Here is an 18,316-nt window from a genome sequence, read left to right on the forward strand (position 1 = left end):
TGGATGGATGATATTCTGTTACTTTTCCCTGTTTGTAGCTTTATATATTTTTCCTTTATTTAATTTTTATACTGATATATAGCTTTACATTTGTTACTTTCACACTTGTCTGAGTTGTTGCAATGTCATTTCACTGCTATTGTACATGTACAATTATGTCTGTGACAAATCTGTTGAAGTCTTGAAATGTATCTTTTTTTATGTTACAACCAACTTCTTTATACATCTTACAAATTCCACAACATTTTTACAAAATTCTAATGATTGTTTTCAAATCTCTTCTTCAGTTGTAACAATCAAATATGCAGGACTATATGGTCGTTGTAGGGACGATCTTAGAAGAATTGTTTATCATATTTTACAAGCTGTGTGCGGCATAGTGGTGTAGTGGTTAGCACTGTTGCCTCACAGCAAGAAGGTCCGGGTTCGAGCCCCATGGCCGGCGAGGGCCTTTCTGTGTGGAGTTTGCATGTTCTCCCTGTGTCCACGTGGGTTTCCTCCGGGTGCTCCGGTTTCCCCCACAGTCCAAAGACATGCAGGTTAGGTTAACTGGTGACTCTAAATTGACCGTAGGTGTGAATGTGAGTGTGAATGGTTGTCTGTGTCTATGTGTCAGCCCTGTGATGACCTGGCGACTTGTCCAGGGTGTACCCCACCTCTCACCCGTAGTCAGCTGTGATAGGCTCCAGCTTGCCCACGACCCTGCACAGGATAAGCGGTTATGGATAATGGATGGATGGATTTTACAAGCTGGCTTTCAGGACTGATTTGCAATGTGTACTGTCATCTTAAAGGTTAATGTTAATTTTACACTTTAGTGCCACTCCTGTTCCTCTACTATGGACAGGCTTCTGTGTCCAAGAGAATTGTTTGGTCAATAACATGCAGCTGTTGTACTGCAGAAAATAGGAGCATGTATGAATGCTGACACCCCAGTGCTCAACAGAAGCTAGGAATCCAAAAAAGTTTTTTTTTTAAATTGTTTTTATGGATCTGTTTGAAGAGTCTTTTTAGCACAACAATGTCTGAGTCAATCGAACAAAAATAATAAGATATGCTATATTATCTCCAGTTATTTTTTTTTTTTACAGGTTTGAGTTCTTGTAAAGGATTTTTTTTCTTGATGCAGGACATGATACATACCTGAAATATTGGAGTCATCTATTTATATGCCAACAGTGATTTTGTTATTATATTACATTAGGCTTACCCTTGGCTGTGTTTTTTCTTAAAGGTTGAAGAAGGCAGCCATGCATCCATAGCTGGTCTGTGTGAGGATGATGAACTCGTGTCTGTTAATGGCGTATCCTGCTCCAGTCTCAGCCTTGCAGAGGTTATTGTTCTCATTGAGAAAGCCACTGACTGCCTGCAGCTGCTGGTAAAAAGGTACTTGATGGTTATAGTTCAACTGAACCAGGCAGCTACCAGCAAGCTGTTCTTCAAGATCACCAAATTCCAAGGCTAAGATTTTAATCTCATCTCAAATTTATACATAGGTCTTAAGATAACAAAAGCAGAACTAATATGACTATTATTATACCGTACCACAGCTCCCTGTGATGCATCTAGTCTGACTTTGCATTTTGATTGCTTCTCATATATGGAGAGCGCAATTGTTCTCTCGCTAATGACAGATATGACCTTTGACTCAACCAAATGGCAAAATAGTCGCTTTGTTTTTGGATCCCAGCACTAACTACCTAGATCTAGATAGTGGCTGGCTTTTGTTGGTGATCTACCATTGGATTGTGCTTTCTGATTGTGAAAATTAGCCCACACTCAATGATGTACTTTATCAAGTTTAATTTACTCTCATTTCAATTGCCAACATTTGCTGGATGGTTTATGTGCCTCTTTTTAAGTGTGACCTTACAGCATCCACTGAATGGATAAAGTCTGACCCATTAAACACAATGACCTTTCTGAATGGCCTCTCATTTGACAATTTTTACGATTCAGCATAATTTGTAAGACAATAATTGATTACTATGGAAGTACAAGTATATGAACAATATAATAACAGTACACATCCATGTAACCACCAGACCCCTCTTACTTTAACCATTATTTCTCCCTTACAGATGCTGTTTATACCCTCAACAGAAGTCTCAGTCAGTTAACACCACACTCCAGGCTTCCTGGAGGGAATTGAGGGAACCCTACAAATCTAAGAATGAGGATGAGGCACATTATGGGGAGACAAACACTGATACAGAGTGCCCTGCAGGGAACACCATGGTCCGAACCCAATTTTGCATTCCAGCTTCCAAGGACAGAGCTGGACCAGATACCTATGACTCTAGTGATGGAGGTCCCAGGTTAGAAATCACTCCAGGAACTGTAGTGGAATTGCAGTTGTCACTCTCTCAGACCACCCTGGAAGACACAGGCTGTACTTCGTTAGGAAGTGCTCGTGGCATTCAAGGAAACTTGTACCATCAACCAAACACTGAAAATGACAACACAACAACCAGTGCACCAGGCTGCTCTTTCTATATACCACTGCATGAAAGAGAGCCTCTAGGTCAGCGAGGCATACTTGTCAGTTCTCCATCTGCTTTGCTGGGACAGGTGGATGTTACCATACAGCCGTCTGGGAGGGACTCTGGAACAGAAAGAGTGGGGGCTGGTGGGACTGAGGTAACAGCTAATGAACAACAGGATTACGCTGAGGGAGAAGGAGGGCACACTGACGAAGAGCCTACCGCCTTCTCTGTCTCCTTTGGAATTCAATCAGAAGAGGACTCTGAGTCAGAGAGGGAGCTCAACAAGCCCAACAAGCACCGGGCAAGACACGCCAGTAAGTCTTTCATTATCATTTAACCACTCATCTCTTTTGCTATTTATTATCCTATTATTTATATATATATGTGTGTGTGTTTGCTCAACATTATTTGATCTGTTTTGCTATATAAACTTTAATGAGGTAGCACATTTCAATATGACCACTATGTTATGGTTACATATTTGTGCTAGTACTGTACTTATGTTTAAAATGTTTTAAAATAGCATAATGTACAAAGGACAAGAAGAAACTGTAAAATAAAACTTTTTTTTCCACTTTGCTAAGAGTAATATACTTTTGGTGTACTCAGTGTTAGTTTATACTCGAATTATGAAGACATCCTGGACCATGGAACTATGCATGAACTATTTCAAAATAATATTATCTTCAGTCTGCATTACGCAAATGGAAATTATATGTAATTGCACATATCTGATTAAATATCTATAGGCAGTTACCTTGATCTTTGTATCACATATTTGATGTCCCATTAGTTTTCCTTGTATTGTCTTAGATGTTAGTACTCACAAGGAAAATAAACTGGAGTGAATATCTGTACTGAACTGTACTGTCTTCATGTATTGCTTGGTTGGGGAGGAGGCATAGAGGGTGACATGATGCGGATAATAATAAAACACGGGTATGCTAATACTGCCTGTTGGAGAACTCTTTGACAGACATCAGCATGTGTGACACTGAGTAGTTACCTGATCCTTTAAAACTGACCATCTTAACGGCACTGAAAAGGGAACTGTTCTGTTCTTATCTGTTGCTGTCCCCACCATGAGGTTGACAGTTAACATATAAGAATGTAAGACTATAACCAAATGTCTCCCAAAGTGATTTTTACTTATAGAGACAAGTGACAAATTAAGGAAGAACAAATCAGCATAAAGTGCATTAGGTGCCTTAGTAAGGTTTTGGGCCACTGTTAGTTGCCAGAACAGTTTCAATGCCCCTTGGCATTGATCCTAAAAATTTCTGGAATTGTATTGGAGAGATGAATACCATTGTTCTAAAAGATATTCCTTCAATAGGTGTCGATGATAGAGAGTTTTATGTGTTGATGATGTTCAGTTGGGTTGAGATCTGGTGACTCTGAAGGCCACAGAATATGATTAAAATAATTTTCATACTCATCAAACTATTCAGTGAGCCCTGGGGTCCTGGGAGAGACCACTTCCATCAAGATACAAATGTTTTATTATAGGATAAAGGCAGTCAGTGAGGAAAACTTTTCATTGATTTGCTTCTTCTTGTAAGAGAACAAGTGGTCCAAACCATCCCAGCATACCTCAGCATAAATGTGCCACTAGTTTAATTTTTATTTAATTTGTCACCACTCTAATTGGTTGATTGCATATTCTCTAATTCAAATTATTTATTGTCTGTTTTCTTTTACCCATTCTACTAGTATATCTATCAGTCAGTATGTTTAAATGTACACTAATATTCCACTCTTTTTCTGAATATGACAACGGTCATAATTTGATACAGTTCATGTAAACAGCATATCCAATTTGGATATTCCAAGTTTGGTGGCACGGTGGTGTAGTGGTTAGCACTGTCACCTCACAGCAAGAAGGTTCTGGGTTCGAGCCCAGTGGCCAACAGGGCCTTTCTGTGTGGAGTTTGCATGTTCTCCCCGTGTCTGTGTGTGTTTCCCCTGGGTGCTCCGGTTTCCCCCACAGTCCAAAGACATGCAGGTTAGGTTAATTGGTGGCTCTAAATTGACCGTAGGTGTGAATGTGAGTGTGAATGGTTGTCTGTGTCTATGTGTCAGCCCTGTGATGACCTGGCGACTTGTCCAGGGTGTACCCCACCTCTCACCCATAGTCAGCTGGGATAGGGTCCAGCTTGCCCACGACCCTACACAGCATAAGCAGTTACAGATAATAGATGGATATTCCAAATTTGTTTTTATTCCAAATTTAGCATTTTAGCATGCCGATATCATTTGGGTTTTAGGAGCATTCTTTGGACACGTAGACAGTGCATTCAGAATATATGTCTTAGTTGGGGTTTTTACAGCAGCTTGGGACACACGACCTCTCGCCTGTTTATAGTCAGCTCTGTGCATTGTACACAAAGCAACTAAACAAAAGTTTTCAAGGCTGGGGTAGAGATGCATCTGCATGTAAACATAAATAAACATAAATGCATGCTCTGCAGAGCATGCAGAGGCGAGCCTCATACTTAAAAGAATATGGTAATGCATCGACCTGATTTTTGATGGCTTTTGTGACCATATGACATCCATAAGAACAACGTATGTGTACCACCACAGGGAACCTGATCGTAAGTGCAAGGCAATGTATCTCAAACACTTGACCACTGGACAAAGAAATTTCTATATTTATTTATGTAAGATAGATGGGTGGGGCGGCACAGTGGTGTAGTGGTTAGCGCTGTCGCCTCACAGCAAGAAGGTCCGGGTTCGAGCCCCATGGCCGGCGAGGGCCTTTCTGTGTGGAGTTTGCATGTTCTCCCCGTGTCCACGTGGGTTTCCTCCGGGTGCTCCGGTTTCCCCCACAGTCCAAAGACATGCAGGTTAGGTTAACTGGTGACTCTAAATTGACCGTAGGTGTGAATGTGAGTGTGAATGGTTGTTTGTCTCTATGTGTCAGCCCTGTGATGACCTGGCGACTCGTCCAGGGTGTACCCCGCCTTTCGCCCGCAGTCAGCTGGGATAGGCTCCAGCTTGCTCGCGACCCTGTTGAACAGGATAAAGTGGCTAGAGATAATGAGATGAGATAGATGGGTTTTTATCCAGTGCTTATTTTTATTTTGCACTTTAAAAATAATTTTGGATTACTTCCTAATACAGTTTAGGGAAAATATTCACGATACTTTCATATAAAACTAGTTAAAATGGTTTTATTAGTCCACTATCTTGTTGGTGTCGTGGATTTGCATAATAGATGGATGTAAGTGCAGAAAGAGTTTATTAATAAGCATGCTAGCAAACAGATCCAAAATGTCCGACAAAGGCAGAGTTGAAAAACATGTAGTGGTCATGTGAGGCACAGACAGGATATCAGAGGGAAAGACAAAGGAACAATCTGTAATACTTTGCAAAGTCTGTGTGTTACTGAGAGTCCTTATAAGTGCGAGCTGTGATAGCACTCTGACCAGGAACAGGTGCATTACAATTAGTCCTCATAAGCTTAAACGCAAGTTGCCATTTGAGGTGCATGGATGTGACAGTTGTATAATTGACAGTTGTGACCAGACAACTGTTTGATACTGTATACCAAGTTTGAAATATCAAAATTGCAGCTCTAACCCTCAGAGCTCATATGTTGCATCCAGTTGAGGAGTATGTTTTCCAGTAGGTTTTTTCACCAAAGCTTTTTATCCAACTGTTTTTTTTTTTTTATAGCGGGCAACATATCTTTACATTGTATGCTTTTTTACCTGAACAATTTCTTACTCTGCACACTTGTGTAAACATAATTATTGTATAGTTCAATAGCAGTTATGAACATCTTTCCTTAGTTTTAGGTAATCTAAAACTACCATGGTTCGATATTGATTAGTTCTTCTGTCTGATAATATTAGATTGTAACTAAATATTAATGATGTAAAGTGAAAGCGCTGGTCCACTGCTGTCCACACGGTAACCAGCAGAATTACACCATGATAAATGCCATGGTGTTGCTTCTGGCGCATGGCATGCAGTGTCAAAGAAATAAATAAATATGAGGGTAAATCAAAAAGTTCAAAGACAAATGAATATTTATGAAAATAACAAAACTATTTCTCTACATACACTACCGTTCAAAAGTTTGGGGTCACCCAGACAATTTTGTGTTTTCCATGAAAAGTCACGCTTTTATTTACCACCATAAGTTGTAAAACGAATAGAAAATATAGTCAAGACATTTTTCTGGCCATTTTGAGCATTTAATCGACCCCCCAAATGTGATGCTCCAGAAACTCAATCTGCTCAAAGGAAGGTCAGTTTTATAGCTTCTCTAAAGAGCTCAACTGTTTTCAGCTGTGCTAACATGATTGTACAAGGGTTTTCTAATCATCCATTAGCCTTCTGAGGCAATGAGCAAACACATTGTACCATTAGAACACTGGAGTGAGAGTTGCTGGAAATGGGCCTCTATACACCTATGGAGATATTGCACCAAAAACCACACATTTGCAGCTAGAATAGTCATTTACCACATTAGCAATGTATAGAGTGTATTTCTGATTAGTTTAAAGTGATCTTCATTGAAAAGAACAGTGTTTTTCTTTCAAAAATAAGGAAATTTCAAAGTGACCCCAAACTTTTGAACGGTAGTGTATCCTCAATTAAGTCTAAACACTTCTGCAAGTGATGTTTCCATCAAAGAATTCCTTCTTTGTATTCCTTTTTTGAATTCTTTTGAATTCCTTTTGAAATTATAACATCTGTCTTAGAACTTTTTGACTTGCCCTCATATGTATTCGTAATTGCGATGTGCATCTCATTACTGTTATCATTGTCACAAGACAATGCAGCAATTTGTTGATGTGAAATGCACTACACAATTTGATGGTTCATATGCTACAATATTACTATTCTACTCAGGTTGATTTTGTGCCCTTGCAAATATTTTGCTCATGCACTCACCACCTTTAGGCAGTGCCTAAATATCTATATTATTGGAATATTCATTTTCATTCGTCATGTAAACAGCTTAGCAGGAATATTGTCTTTTTCAGAATAAGGGCAAACACTGGAATATTTTGTGCATGTACATGTAGTGACAGAAGTGGAGCAGAAAAACTAATAATTTGAAACATTTCTTGAATATTGCCCTTACTATCCTCACTATAATTTAATCCCCCTTTTTCTCTCTTTTCTCAAGGGCTCCGCCGAAGTGAAAGCCTGTCTGAGAAGCAGGTGAAAGAGGCCAAGTCTAAATGCAAACGTATTGCCCTCCTCCTGACTGCTGCTGCCCCCAACCCCAATAACAAGGGGTTGTTGATGTTCAAGAAACATAGACAAAGGGCTAAGCAGTATACACTTGTAAGCTACGGAACTGGTGAGAATGAACCAGAATTTGATGACGAAGACGACGAATATAATAACAAGGAAACGCATACTGTTGAGTTCACAGTTCTAGCTACCAGTGAAACTGAAATTGATGAAGATTTTTTGACAAATTCCTCAGGCCACAAGAACATTGTAACCTTTGATTTGGATACTGGACTGCTTGAGATAGAGCGCAAGCTTCACAACCAAGAGGATATGAATACACTCCCTGAAACCAAGGGCAAAGGGGCCCTGATGTTTGCACAGCGCAGACAACGTATTGATGAAATATCAGCTGAACATGAAGAGATGAGAAGTAAAGGGATTCCTGTTGAGGGTATACAGGAAGCTGAGAAAAATTACCAACAGGTGAATCAACATTCTTGCATTCAGACTAATGACAGCCAGAATTACACTGATGTAAATGTGCAACACCAGCAGTACCAGCAATACCAAGAACAGCATTATCAACATCAACAGCAGCATCAATATCAAGAATTCCAACAGCAGGTGCAGTATCATCAGCAACAACAGCATTACCAACAACAGCAGGAACGCCAGCAGGGTCAAGAATATCAGCCTCAACAGTGCCAACAACAGCCACAACAATTATTTCATAATATGAATGGTGTGTCTAATCACCAAACGAATGTAGTGCAGTCATCGGTCATTAATAGAAGTGCCAAACCATTCTCAGTTCAGAATAGAGCAGCAGCCCCATTTTCGCCTTCTGCAAACCAAGAGCAGTCTTATTATTCAGATGGACAAGGGGAACAAATTGCTTCCAGAGATGAGCGAATTTCTGTACCTGCTATCAAAACAGGGATCTTACAAGATTCAAGGCGAAAGAACAAAGCTAAACCCATGTTCACTTTTAAAGAGCCTCAAAAAGTTTCCCCAAATCCAGAGCTGCTGAACCTTCTCAACAGGAATGACAAGAAGACAGGCTTTGATTCTGGTACAGAGGAGGATTATCTAAGCTTAGGGGCAGAGGCCTGCAACTTTTTACAGCCCACTAAAGGAAAGAACAAAGCCCCACCACCAGTTGCTCCCAAACCTCAAATACATCCAGATACTCCTCCATGGTCACCACAACCAGAAATTGCAAGCCAACAATTTCATCAAGATGCTGAAAATAACATCCCTGTAACTGCCAGGGATCCTGTCCCTGAAATGGAGTCTTCAGCCATACCAGAAGAAGAACCCTCCACAGCACTTGCTGTGGATCAGTATGAAGCTTCTAACAAACTCCACTCACAGGTTCAACCAGAAGCAGTCAATGCATGGGGTATATCTGAGACACAAATACAATCAGGTCAGCAAATAGATACTTGGCATGAGAGTCAATCTCAGCCAGAGTTACAAGCAAAGCCAGAGCCAGGTGTTAGCGCTTGGGGTCCATCTTCAACTCAGGTTCTTGAGCAGCCACCAGTAACTGCTTGGGGTCCAGCTGAGGTTCCATCACAAGTCCCTGCCCAGAATCAGTCACAGATGCAGCCATCTTGGGTGACACAATCTCAAGTCCTTTCAGAAGTGCAATCACCCACACCTGTTCAAACACAGTCACAGCCCCAAACTTCCTGGGTGACACAAAGTCAACCTCACCCTCAGTCTCAAATTAATATGTGGGTAACCGCTCCAACTCAATCACCACACCAACCCCCATGGTCCCAAAGTCAAATGCCAGGACAGGCATCAGTCAGTACTTGGTCCCAAGATCAAAATCAGCCCCAAGTACAGCCAGCCTGGGCCCAACAGCAACAAGAATCTCAACCAATACCATCTTGGACAGCCTCTCCACAGCATCCCCTATCCCCTTGGATTCAACCTCAGAACCAGCCACAGCCTCAATCAAGTTGGGTCTCTCAGACCCAACAGCAAACCCTGTCACAACCACCTGTAAATACATGGACTCCGTCTCAGAGTCTAGTTCAAACACAGCCTCCATGGACTCATCAGACTCAACCAATCTCTCAGCCTCCAGCACAAATGCAGCAGCAACAGAATCCTTGGCTCTCAGTGCCTCCCCAGTCACAACCACAACCAGCATGGGAACAACCGCCTCAAGAGCATCTACAGCAAACTCTGAATTCATGGGCACCAGAGCAGAACAAAATACAACCACTCTGGAATCAGCCACAGTCTCCAGCTCAGGCACAACCACCATGGTCTCATCCACCTCAGCAACAGACACCTCCACAGTCTCAGCCTCAAACAGTTTTAAGTACATGGACACCACAACCCCAGCAAGGTCCAGTCATTGCCATGGGTTCTACTGAAAGTCAGAAGCTGACTCAGCCATTCAAACCTTGGAGTCCACCTCAGACCACTCAACCTCCTCCTCCTCCACATCAACTGAACTCAAATACACCTAGATCAAAGTTACCATCACACATGCCAGCAAGTACAATGCCTGGAATGGGTTCAGCCTCTGGAATGGGTTCAGCTTTTGAGATGCCTGCCTTGCGAGGCAAAGGTGCTGAACTTTTTGCTAAGAGGCAATCCAGAATGGAAAAGTATGTGGTGGATTCTTCTACAGTGCAGGCTAACAAGGCAAGATCTTTGTCACCTTCTCCTTCTTTACCAGCCTCATGGAAATATTCACCTAATTGTCGTGCTCCTCCACCTTTGGCATACAATCCACTACAGTCACCTTCATATCCACTAGGTGCTATCAAGCAACCTCCCTCTTCCAGTCCTGCCTTAAAGAACAAAAATAAAGTCACAGAAAAAGAGAAACCACCGCCCAAACCACTTAATGTTTTGGATGTCATGAAGCATCAACCTTACCAACTAAATTCCTCCCTTTTCATTTATGGGCCAGCAGCAGAAAAACTTGCTGCAGAAAAAGAAGCAGCTGAAAAGCTTGCTGATCAAAAAGCAGCTGAAGCCCAAGCTCAGACCCAAGCCCAAGCTCAGCCTCAAGCTCCTGGGCCCTATGCTTTCATACCACAGCAACCCCAGCAGCCCTATGCTATGTCTGTTCCCTCTCCTGCTATGCATGATGGCCCTTATCACCATACTCCTAACAACTATCAGGCCACCCCCAATTCTTATCAGCAAGTCCCCTATCAGCAAATATATAATCCACCACATGCTTACCAACAATCTCCTTCCAACACTTACCAACAATCACCAAATATTCCCTACCAGCAGCCCCCTCCATATCAAGCTGGTCCATATCCAGCTTCCCAAGCACCATGCTACCAACCAGCTCCAACCTCTTATGTAGTGCCAACTTGTCCAATAGCAGGAAGAGCAGATTCAGCTCCAGGAAGTAGCACTCTTGCTGCTCCAAAACCAAAGTTCTCAGCCAAAAAAAGTGATGCACGGGTGTGGAAACCTAGTGCAGCTGAAAGTGTTGATAAGTAGTCTATTTCACTTAATTGGCCTAACAAAGTATGGAACTCGAGCTGTATAAAAAAAAGGAATTTCATAAAAATGCAGCAAATATTTTATCACAGAGCATTTAACCTTGCTAACAGCAGTGAAAGTCATTGAATTTTAAGTACATACATTTACCAGAGTAAACTTGTTATACTTCTATTACAACATCATATTGTACTGCTACAATTTTTAGATAGTTTCTTCAATTAAATGTTTGTAATTTGAGCAAGTAAATGATTTAGAATGCTCATCTGAGGGTGAATAAAGAATAAGGATATGTAATGAAGGGAAATACATAAGGATAGAGATTGATTGATTGATTGATTGATTGATTGATTGATTGATTGATTGATTGATTGATTGATTGATTGATTGATTGATTGGGCAGAGTTGTCATACAGTACAGAAAGCTCTTGAAATCTATAAGACAGACAACTATACCTGCTTGGAAGATATGAATTAATTTCTATAGTATGTCAGTGGTTTAAGTGGACAGGATGTTTTGTAAGAAAGTATGAATGGATTACAGCATATGATTCAGTTAGTCTTTGAAAGAAGTTATATTGCCACCTTGGCCATATTAATCAGTCAGGGACAGTCTGTTTAACTTACGGAAAACAAATTTGTCGTTTTTTTTTTTAAAGTAAATATGTAGGCTATTAGGCCTTTTAAGTATGCAGGAATATATATACGTGCTGTAGAGTGTAACCTATCAAATTATGTTTTAAAATTAAGGCTGGAGCAGTGCTTTATTTTACTATATTTAAGATTTTGTAGATACTGTGTGATGTACCTAAAACAGCTTAACTAAAAAGCAAGATTTTATTTTTCCAGCTTTCAAATTATGATGTTACAAACACCGAGGTAATTTTACTGCTTCACTCTTTCTTTCTATTTCTTATTATTTGTGACAGATTAGTTTTCCGATACATAATTAAACAGTTAACATAAACAGCTAGCAAGTTTTTTTTTTTCAAAATGTAAAGACACTGAAAATTTGGAAAACATTTATTTTAATTGTTTTGTAATTTGGTTGCTTTTTTGTTGCATTCTTCCCCATGTTTTCTTTTTCTTTTTCTCTTCTGTGGGTTTTCATCACAGTGCACTTTCTGTAAGACTTGCCACAGTGCTATTAAAAGGACTCTGTGTCATTCTGTTTCAGCTTTCTTTGGTTTGCATTGCATGCATCTCTTGATTTCTCCACACTTTGTATTAACTTACACTTTTCATATTCTTCTTCAGTTCTTATCAATATGTTTTCATTATGAAAACAACTGTCACAGTCAGTAGAAAAGACTTCTTCCACACCACTACTTTGTGCTTGCACTGAATAGCCTATTGGTCTTGCAAAAGTATTTTTGCAATGTATTAAAATAATAGCTCAAATCATGGTATTCACTGTTTTAAACTGAGGTAAGTAATAAAGACCATTCTATCCTTAAACCAACAACTTAGAAGCTTAAAAGCATAGAGGATAAGTTATTATTATAGATGCCTTAAACATGGACTTGCATGGCATCATGCAGCTGAGTAGTCCAAAGGCTTGTCATTGCTGAAATATTGAAGTAATATGACTCAAGGCCCATTGCTAGGCCAAGCACTGGCTATTTTTGGAATAATATGATACATGGAGAAGTTACAATCATCGTACATTAATTTGGTGCGGACCACCCATATGGAAAAGAAATAGAAGAAACTTATAAAAAAATCTATAACTTTCCATCACCTTCAGTTTATGTTTCATGTATTGTGCATCATATAAGGAATATGATTTACTCCTGAAAGTGGCCACTTTTGCATTACTGTCATATATTGTTCGGATAAATACGCAAATCATACAAGTTTCATTTTGTTCAAATTTACTAAGGATCTAATATCTGGTTTCACTGTTGTATGCTTTACATACAAGTTTCAGACAAAGGACATACAAATTTTATAAGATTTATCTACATCTTTTCCATATGGGCAAGTCACACGATTTGAATAAGACTGGCATTCCTAGTATGAATTAAATATACTGGCTAATAATTAATATTAAATAAGTAAAATCCAAGACTATAGTTAAAAAAATAACAAAATAAATTAGACATAGATTTTTAGACATATGTGATATTCTATTATATGTAATAGAGCCTGGATTTCATTGTACCATTTGAATAGATTTGTTAGTAGTACAGGAACCCAAGAACGAGAAGAATTATACTAAATTTGAATGTAATTAAGAAACTGAATTATTCCTGAAAAAAAAAAAAACCCTGTTAATGAAAATGCTGACTTGGCACCATCTGCTTGTGCAGTGACTCATGGTGCAGCTGGAAAGCGAATGTAGCATCATTTTTCACTTTTTAAACAGCAGATGGTAGCAGATATCTGTTTAAGTTCTGCCTTGAATGCAGTTCTGTTTGCTCATCACAGACTCTAGTAGAACCATTATGGAATAAAAAGTTGAAAAAGATCTCACTGGACGCAGGTACACTAACACATCAAGGTTAGAGCTTCCAATAAACAGTCTAAATGTGGATTACTCATTAATAAGGAGATAAAGCCATTCATTCATTCATTCATTCATTCATTCATTCATTCATCTTCAATAACTGCTTTATCCTGATCCGGGTTGGGATAGGATGGGAAGTGTTGTGTGGATGTCTCAGTAAGCACCTGATAAAACCCCTGCATTCTACCTTGGCCCACAATCTTGGCTGAGTACTTGGAACCTGCCTTGCTGAAGACCTTCATGCCATTCTTGATGCACACACACACACACACACACACACACACACACACACACACACACACACACAAACCCTTTAGAATTCGGCAAAAGAAACAAAAATCTATAAGCTTTTGACTTTAAAAAATTGCACTGTTAACTGTTTGCCATATTTCCTCGAATGTACGGTAATGTACTTTTACTATATATGTCACAATAATTTCAATACCATTTTCCTTAATGGTTTAATTATTTTTTTTTTCCAGGCACTTGGAAGAAGCTCATCACTATCTCCACCAGTAAGACTTTCACCACTGGGCCTTAGTTCCAGGTCTGCATCTGTTTCCCCATCACCCATACCTTCATCTCATGCAACCTATGCCTCTCACCCAAAAGAGAGACAGGTATTCTGGCTGGAGAAGGGACGCAAACCCCCAACCCCTTGGGAAGCAGCAGCACGCCACCCACTGGGCCTAGTAGATGAAGCCTTTGCCCACCAGGACATCCAACACTCTATTGCTTCTAATCTGCGCTCAGCAGCCCATCGCAAAATGCTACCCGAACCCCCGGCTGAGTGGAAGGCCAAGGTTGCATATGAGTCTCCACCAAAGAGTCAGGGCTGGAGAATGAGTCAATCATCTTTATCTTTCCTTTCCCCAACCAAAAGCACAGCATCTGCCCCTGCTGGTCCTGTACCATATGGATCAACGTTGAGACAGTCTCAGCCACCTAGATCTATGACTGAGGCCAGTCTTGGCTCCTCTATGTCTGGGCTACAGTGCAGAAGGCCTCTGGGACAATCAGTATATAGAAGCACATACAGTAACACCTGGAGATGGTAAATTCATGGTTGTATTTTTAATACTTGGGTTTCAAAGGTCAGTGCAAAGTTTCTGAACGGCAGGTTCTGAATGCATTTGTGCAAAGTTGTTTGTAAATAGTGTCCTTGAAAGAAATTACCAGTCACTGTAATTTCTAAAAAGTAAGAAGAGCTGGTTCAAACAGTGTTGAAATGTTGTTTCTTGGGGGATTTAGAAAAGTCAGAGAGATGGAAATATTTGTTACAGAATAACAGTTTGTTTAGCAGCTGGTGATGAGGCATGAACTTCCGAATGCTTGAAATATTGCCGTGCTTCAATATCATAATACAGTACGATGCGTATACAATTCGTAAATACAGTATACCACTGCCAGCTTTGTTACTATATTTTTTCTTATATACAGTAATCAATCATATAAATAAAAAGGCATGTTGGTGAAAGACTGAGAAAACTAGAAGAAATGTTTCATGGAAAATGTTCGATATTTCCACAGCACATTAGTGGCACTGGCAAGTTAATGTGCTTTAAAAAACAGAAACAAGTATCTGAAATTAATATTAGGCAATATTAAGTTATGCATTTGTGAATATGAACAACAGACAAGCTACCACTTCAATATTGACTAGTTCATGTTTATCCATCCATCCATCCATCCATCCATCCATCCATCCATCCATCCATCCATCCATCATCTGTAACCGTATATCCTGTGCAGGGTTGTGGGCAAGCTGGAGCCTATCCCAGCGAGAGGCAGGGTACACCCTGGACAAGTCACCAGATCATCACAGGGCTGACACATGGAGACAAACAACCATTCACACTCACATTCGCACCTACGGTCAATTTAGAGCCACAATTAGCCTAATCTGCATATCTTTGGACTGTGGGGGAAACCGGAGCACCCGGAGGAAACCCACGGGGAGAACATGCAAACTCCACACAGAAAGGCTCTCGTCGGCCACTGGGCTCGAACCCAGGACCTTCTTGCTGTGAGGCGACAATGCTAACTGCTACACCACCATGCTGCCCTAGTTCATGTTTAGTGTTGACGATTTAACATTAAATAATGCATTTCATAACATGAATGATGTCAATTAAATCAAATGAATAAAACCTAAAAATAGTGTTTAGTAACACTTATTTGGTGGTACTGATGCATTACTCCATCAGGATTATGTTTTCACTTTACTCCAGGCATATTACATATCGTGAACAAACAGTCATTGATGTTTACGAATGGTTAATAGGTGGTAGGGATACAGTAGGTTAATAAGACATGATCAGTTTTTAATCGGTAAGCAGTTTCCTTTGTTAAAACATAAATAATTTCTATCTTGCAATTCAGTACAACCAAAATGATAATTTAATATCGGTTATGTACAACAGTAGCTATTTCCTTACAGAAAAAACACGTGAATTTCCCATGTATTTCACATGTGATCACATGTTACCACATGTGGTAACATGTGGAATACATGGTATCAGATTTTGTAACGTGTTACCATGTAGAGCACATGTGGAAAACATGTTACCACATGTGTAAAACATTCCCACATGTGATTCACATAAAATTGGGCCAAAACCATATGTTTCCCATGTGCAAAACACATTTTCCACATATTTCACATGTGAGAAATCACATCAGAAGTTCATGTGGTTTTTCTGTAAGGGTTACAGTTGTTATTTGTCGACTTGGTGCTTGAAGTGGTTCAAGGTGTTCTCTGTGGAAATGGGCGAGTTGCCACACCTTTCCCACCACCCATGCCTTCTCAAATTTCCCTCAGCATAAATACAGTATTTCATATTCATATTCATGACTGGGCGGCACGGTGGTGTAGTGGTTAGCGCTGTCGCCTCACAGCAAGAAGGTCCGGGTTTGAGCCCCGTGCCCGACGAGGGCCTTTCTGTGTGGAGTTTGCATGTTCTCCCGTGTCCGCGTGGGTTTCCTCCGGGTGCTCCGGTTTCCCCCACAGTCCAAAGACATGCAGGTTAGGTTAACCGGTGACTCTAAGTTGACTGTAGGTGTGAATGGTTGTCTGTGTCTACCGGTATGTGTCAGCCCTGTGATGACCTGGCGACTTGTCCAGGGTGTACCCCACCTTTCGCCCGTAGTCAGCTGGGATAGGCTCCAGCTTGCCTGCGACCCTGTAGAACAGAATAAAGTGGCTACAGATAATGAGATGAGATGAGATGAGATATTCATGATTAACCTGAACTAACCATCATTAAGTGATATCTTGTGTATTGTTCATACTAGTAAATGCATTACTTCATGCTACCTAATGTTAGTGAGGTCAACTTTTCTTATCACAATTTTAGCACAATTTCATATAGGCTTATGCTACATGAAGCATTTTTCTTCTCATAGGATTGAGAATGCATGCATTCATTCATATGTGTTCACATGAACTGGCAGTTCAGCACAAACTTGTGAAAGTTTTATTGTTGTGGGGTTACGAATTAAGCTGAAATCATGGAATTATTGCAATGTATTTAGGTGACAAATTAAAGGAAAATGCTACATCAAGTTAGTCTTAGTAATTTGTTGGGTCAATGTGAGCCAAACAGTTTCCGTGCACTTTGGCACAGATTCTACAAGTCTCTGGAATTTTACTGGAGGGATGAACACTGTTATTCTAAAATATATCCCTTCAGTTGGTGTTTTGATAGTGTTGGAGAGTGTTGTCTAACACTTCAGTCCAAAATCTCCCATTGGCATTTAAGTACAGTGGTGCTTGAAAGTTTGTGAACTCTTTAGAATTTTCTACATTTCTGCATAAATATGACCTAAAACATCATTAGATTTCCACACAAGTCCTAAAAGTAGATAAAGAGAACCCAGTTAAACAAATGAGACAAAAATATTATACTTGGCCGTTTATTTATTGAGGAAAATAAGCCAATATTACATATCTGTGAGTGGCAAAAGTATGTGAACCTCTAGGATTAGCAGTTAATTTGAAGGTGAAATTAGAGTCAGGTGTTTTCAATCAATGGGATGACAATCAAGTGTGAGTGGGCACCCTGTTTTATTTGAAGAACAGGGATCTATCAAAGTCTGATCTTCACAACACATGTTTGTGGAAGTGTATCATGACACGAACAAAGGAGATTTCTGAGGACCTCAGAAAAAGCGTTGTTGATGCTCATCAGGCTGGAAAAGGTTACAAAACCATCTCTAAAGAGTTTGGACTCCACCAATCCACAGTCAGACAGATTGTGTGCAAATGGAGGAAATTCAAGACCATTGTTACCCTCCCCAGGAGTGGTCGACCAACAAAGATCACTCCAAGAGCAAGGCGTGTAATAGTCGGCAAGGTCACAAAGGACCCCAGGGTAACTTCTAAGCAACCGAAGGCCTCTCTCACATTGTCTAATGTTAATCTTCATGAGTCCACCATCGGGAGAACACTGAACAATAATGGTGTGCATGGCAGGGTTGCAAAGGCTGCTCTCCAAAAAGAACATTGCTGTTCATCTGCAGTTTTCTAAAGATCACATGGACAAGCTAGAAGGCTATTGGAAAAATGTTTTGTGGACAGATGAGACCAAAATAGAACTTTTTGCTTTAAATGAGAAGCGTTATGTTTGGAGAAAGG

The 18,316-nt window shown here is 40.2% G+C and overlaps 1 protein-coding gene across 2 annotated transcripts in view; it reads left to right on the forward strand.

Moving 5' to 3' along the window:
* Nucleotides 1-15,520, forward strand: part of LOC132895144 (synaptopodin-2-like) — a 34,218-nt gene extending 18,698 nt beyond the window's left edge. The window contains exons 2-5 of one of the 2 annotated variants that reach the window (XM_060935405.1): nucleotides 1,235-1,386; nucleotides 2,082-2,800; nucleotides 7,633-10,352; nucleotides 14,163-15,520. In XM_060935405.1, coding sequence (XP_060791388.1) covers nucleotides 1,235-1,386; nucleotides 2,082-2,800; nucleotides 7,633-10,352; nucleotides 14,163-14,738 — 4,167 coding nt within the window. In that variant the 3' untranslated portion in view covers nucleotides 14,739-15,520. Of the gene's footprint in view, nucleotides 1-1,234; nucleotides 1,387-2,081; nucleotides 2,801-7,632; nucleotides 12,142-14,162 lie in introns of those variants that run through there. The other variant, XM_060935395.1, reaches the window with a different exon arrangement.
* Nucleotides 15,521-18,316: the final 2,796 nt, after the last annotated feature.

The sequence above is a fragment of the Neoarius graeffei genome, chromosome 1 (assembly GCF_027579695.1).
Source record: "Neoarius graeffei isolate fNeoGra1 chromosome 1, fNeoGra1.pri, whole genome shotgun sequence".
Classification (NCBI taxonomy): domain Eukaryota; kingdom Metazoa; phylum Chordata; class Actinopteri; order Siluriformes; family Ariidae; genus Neoarius; species Neoarius graeffei.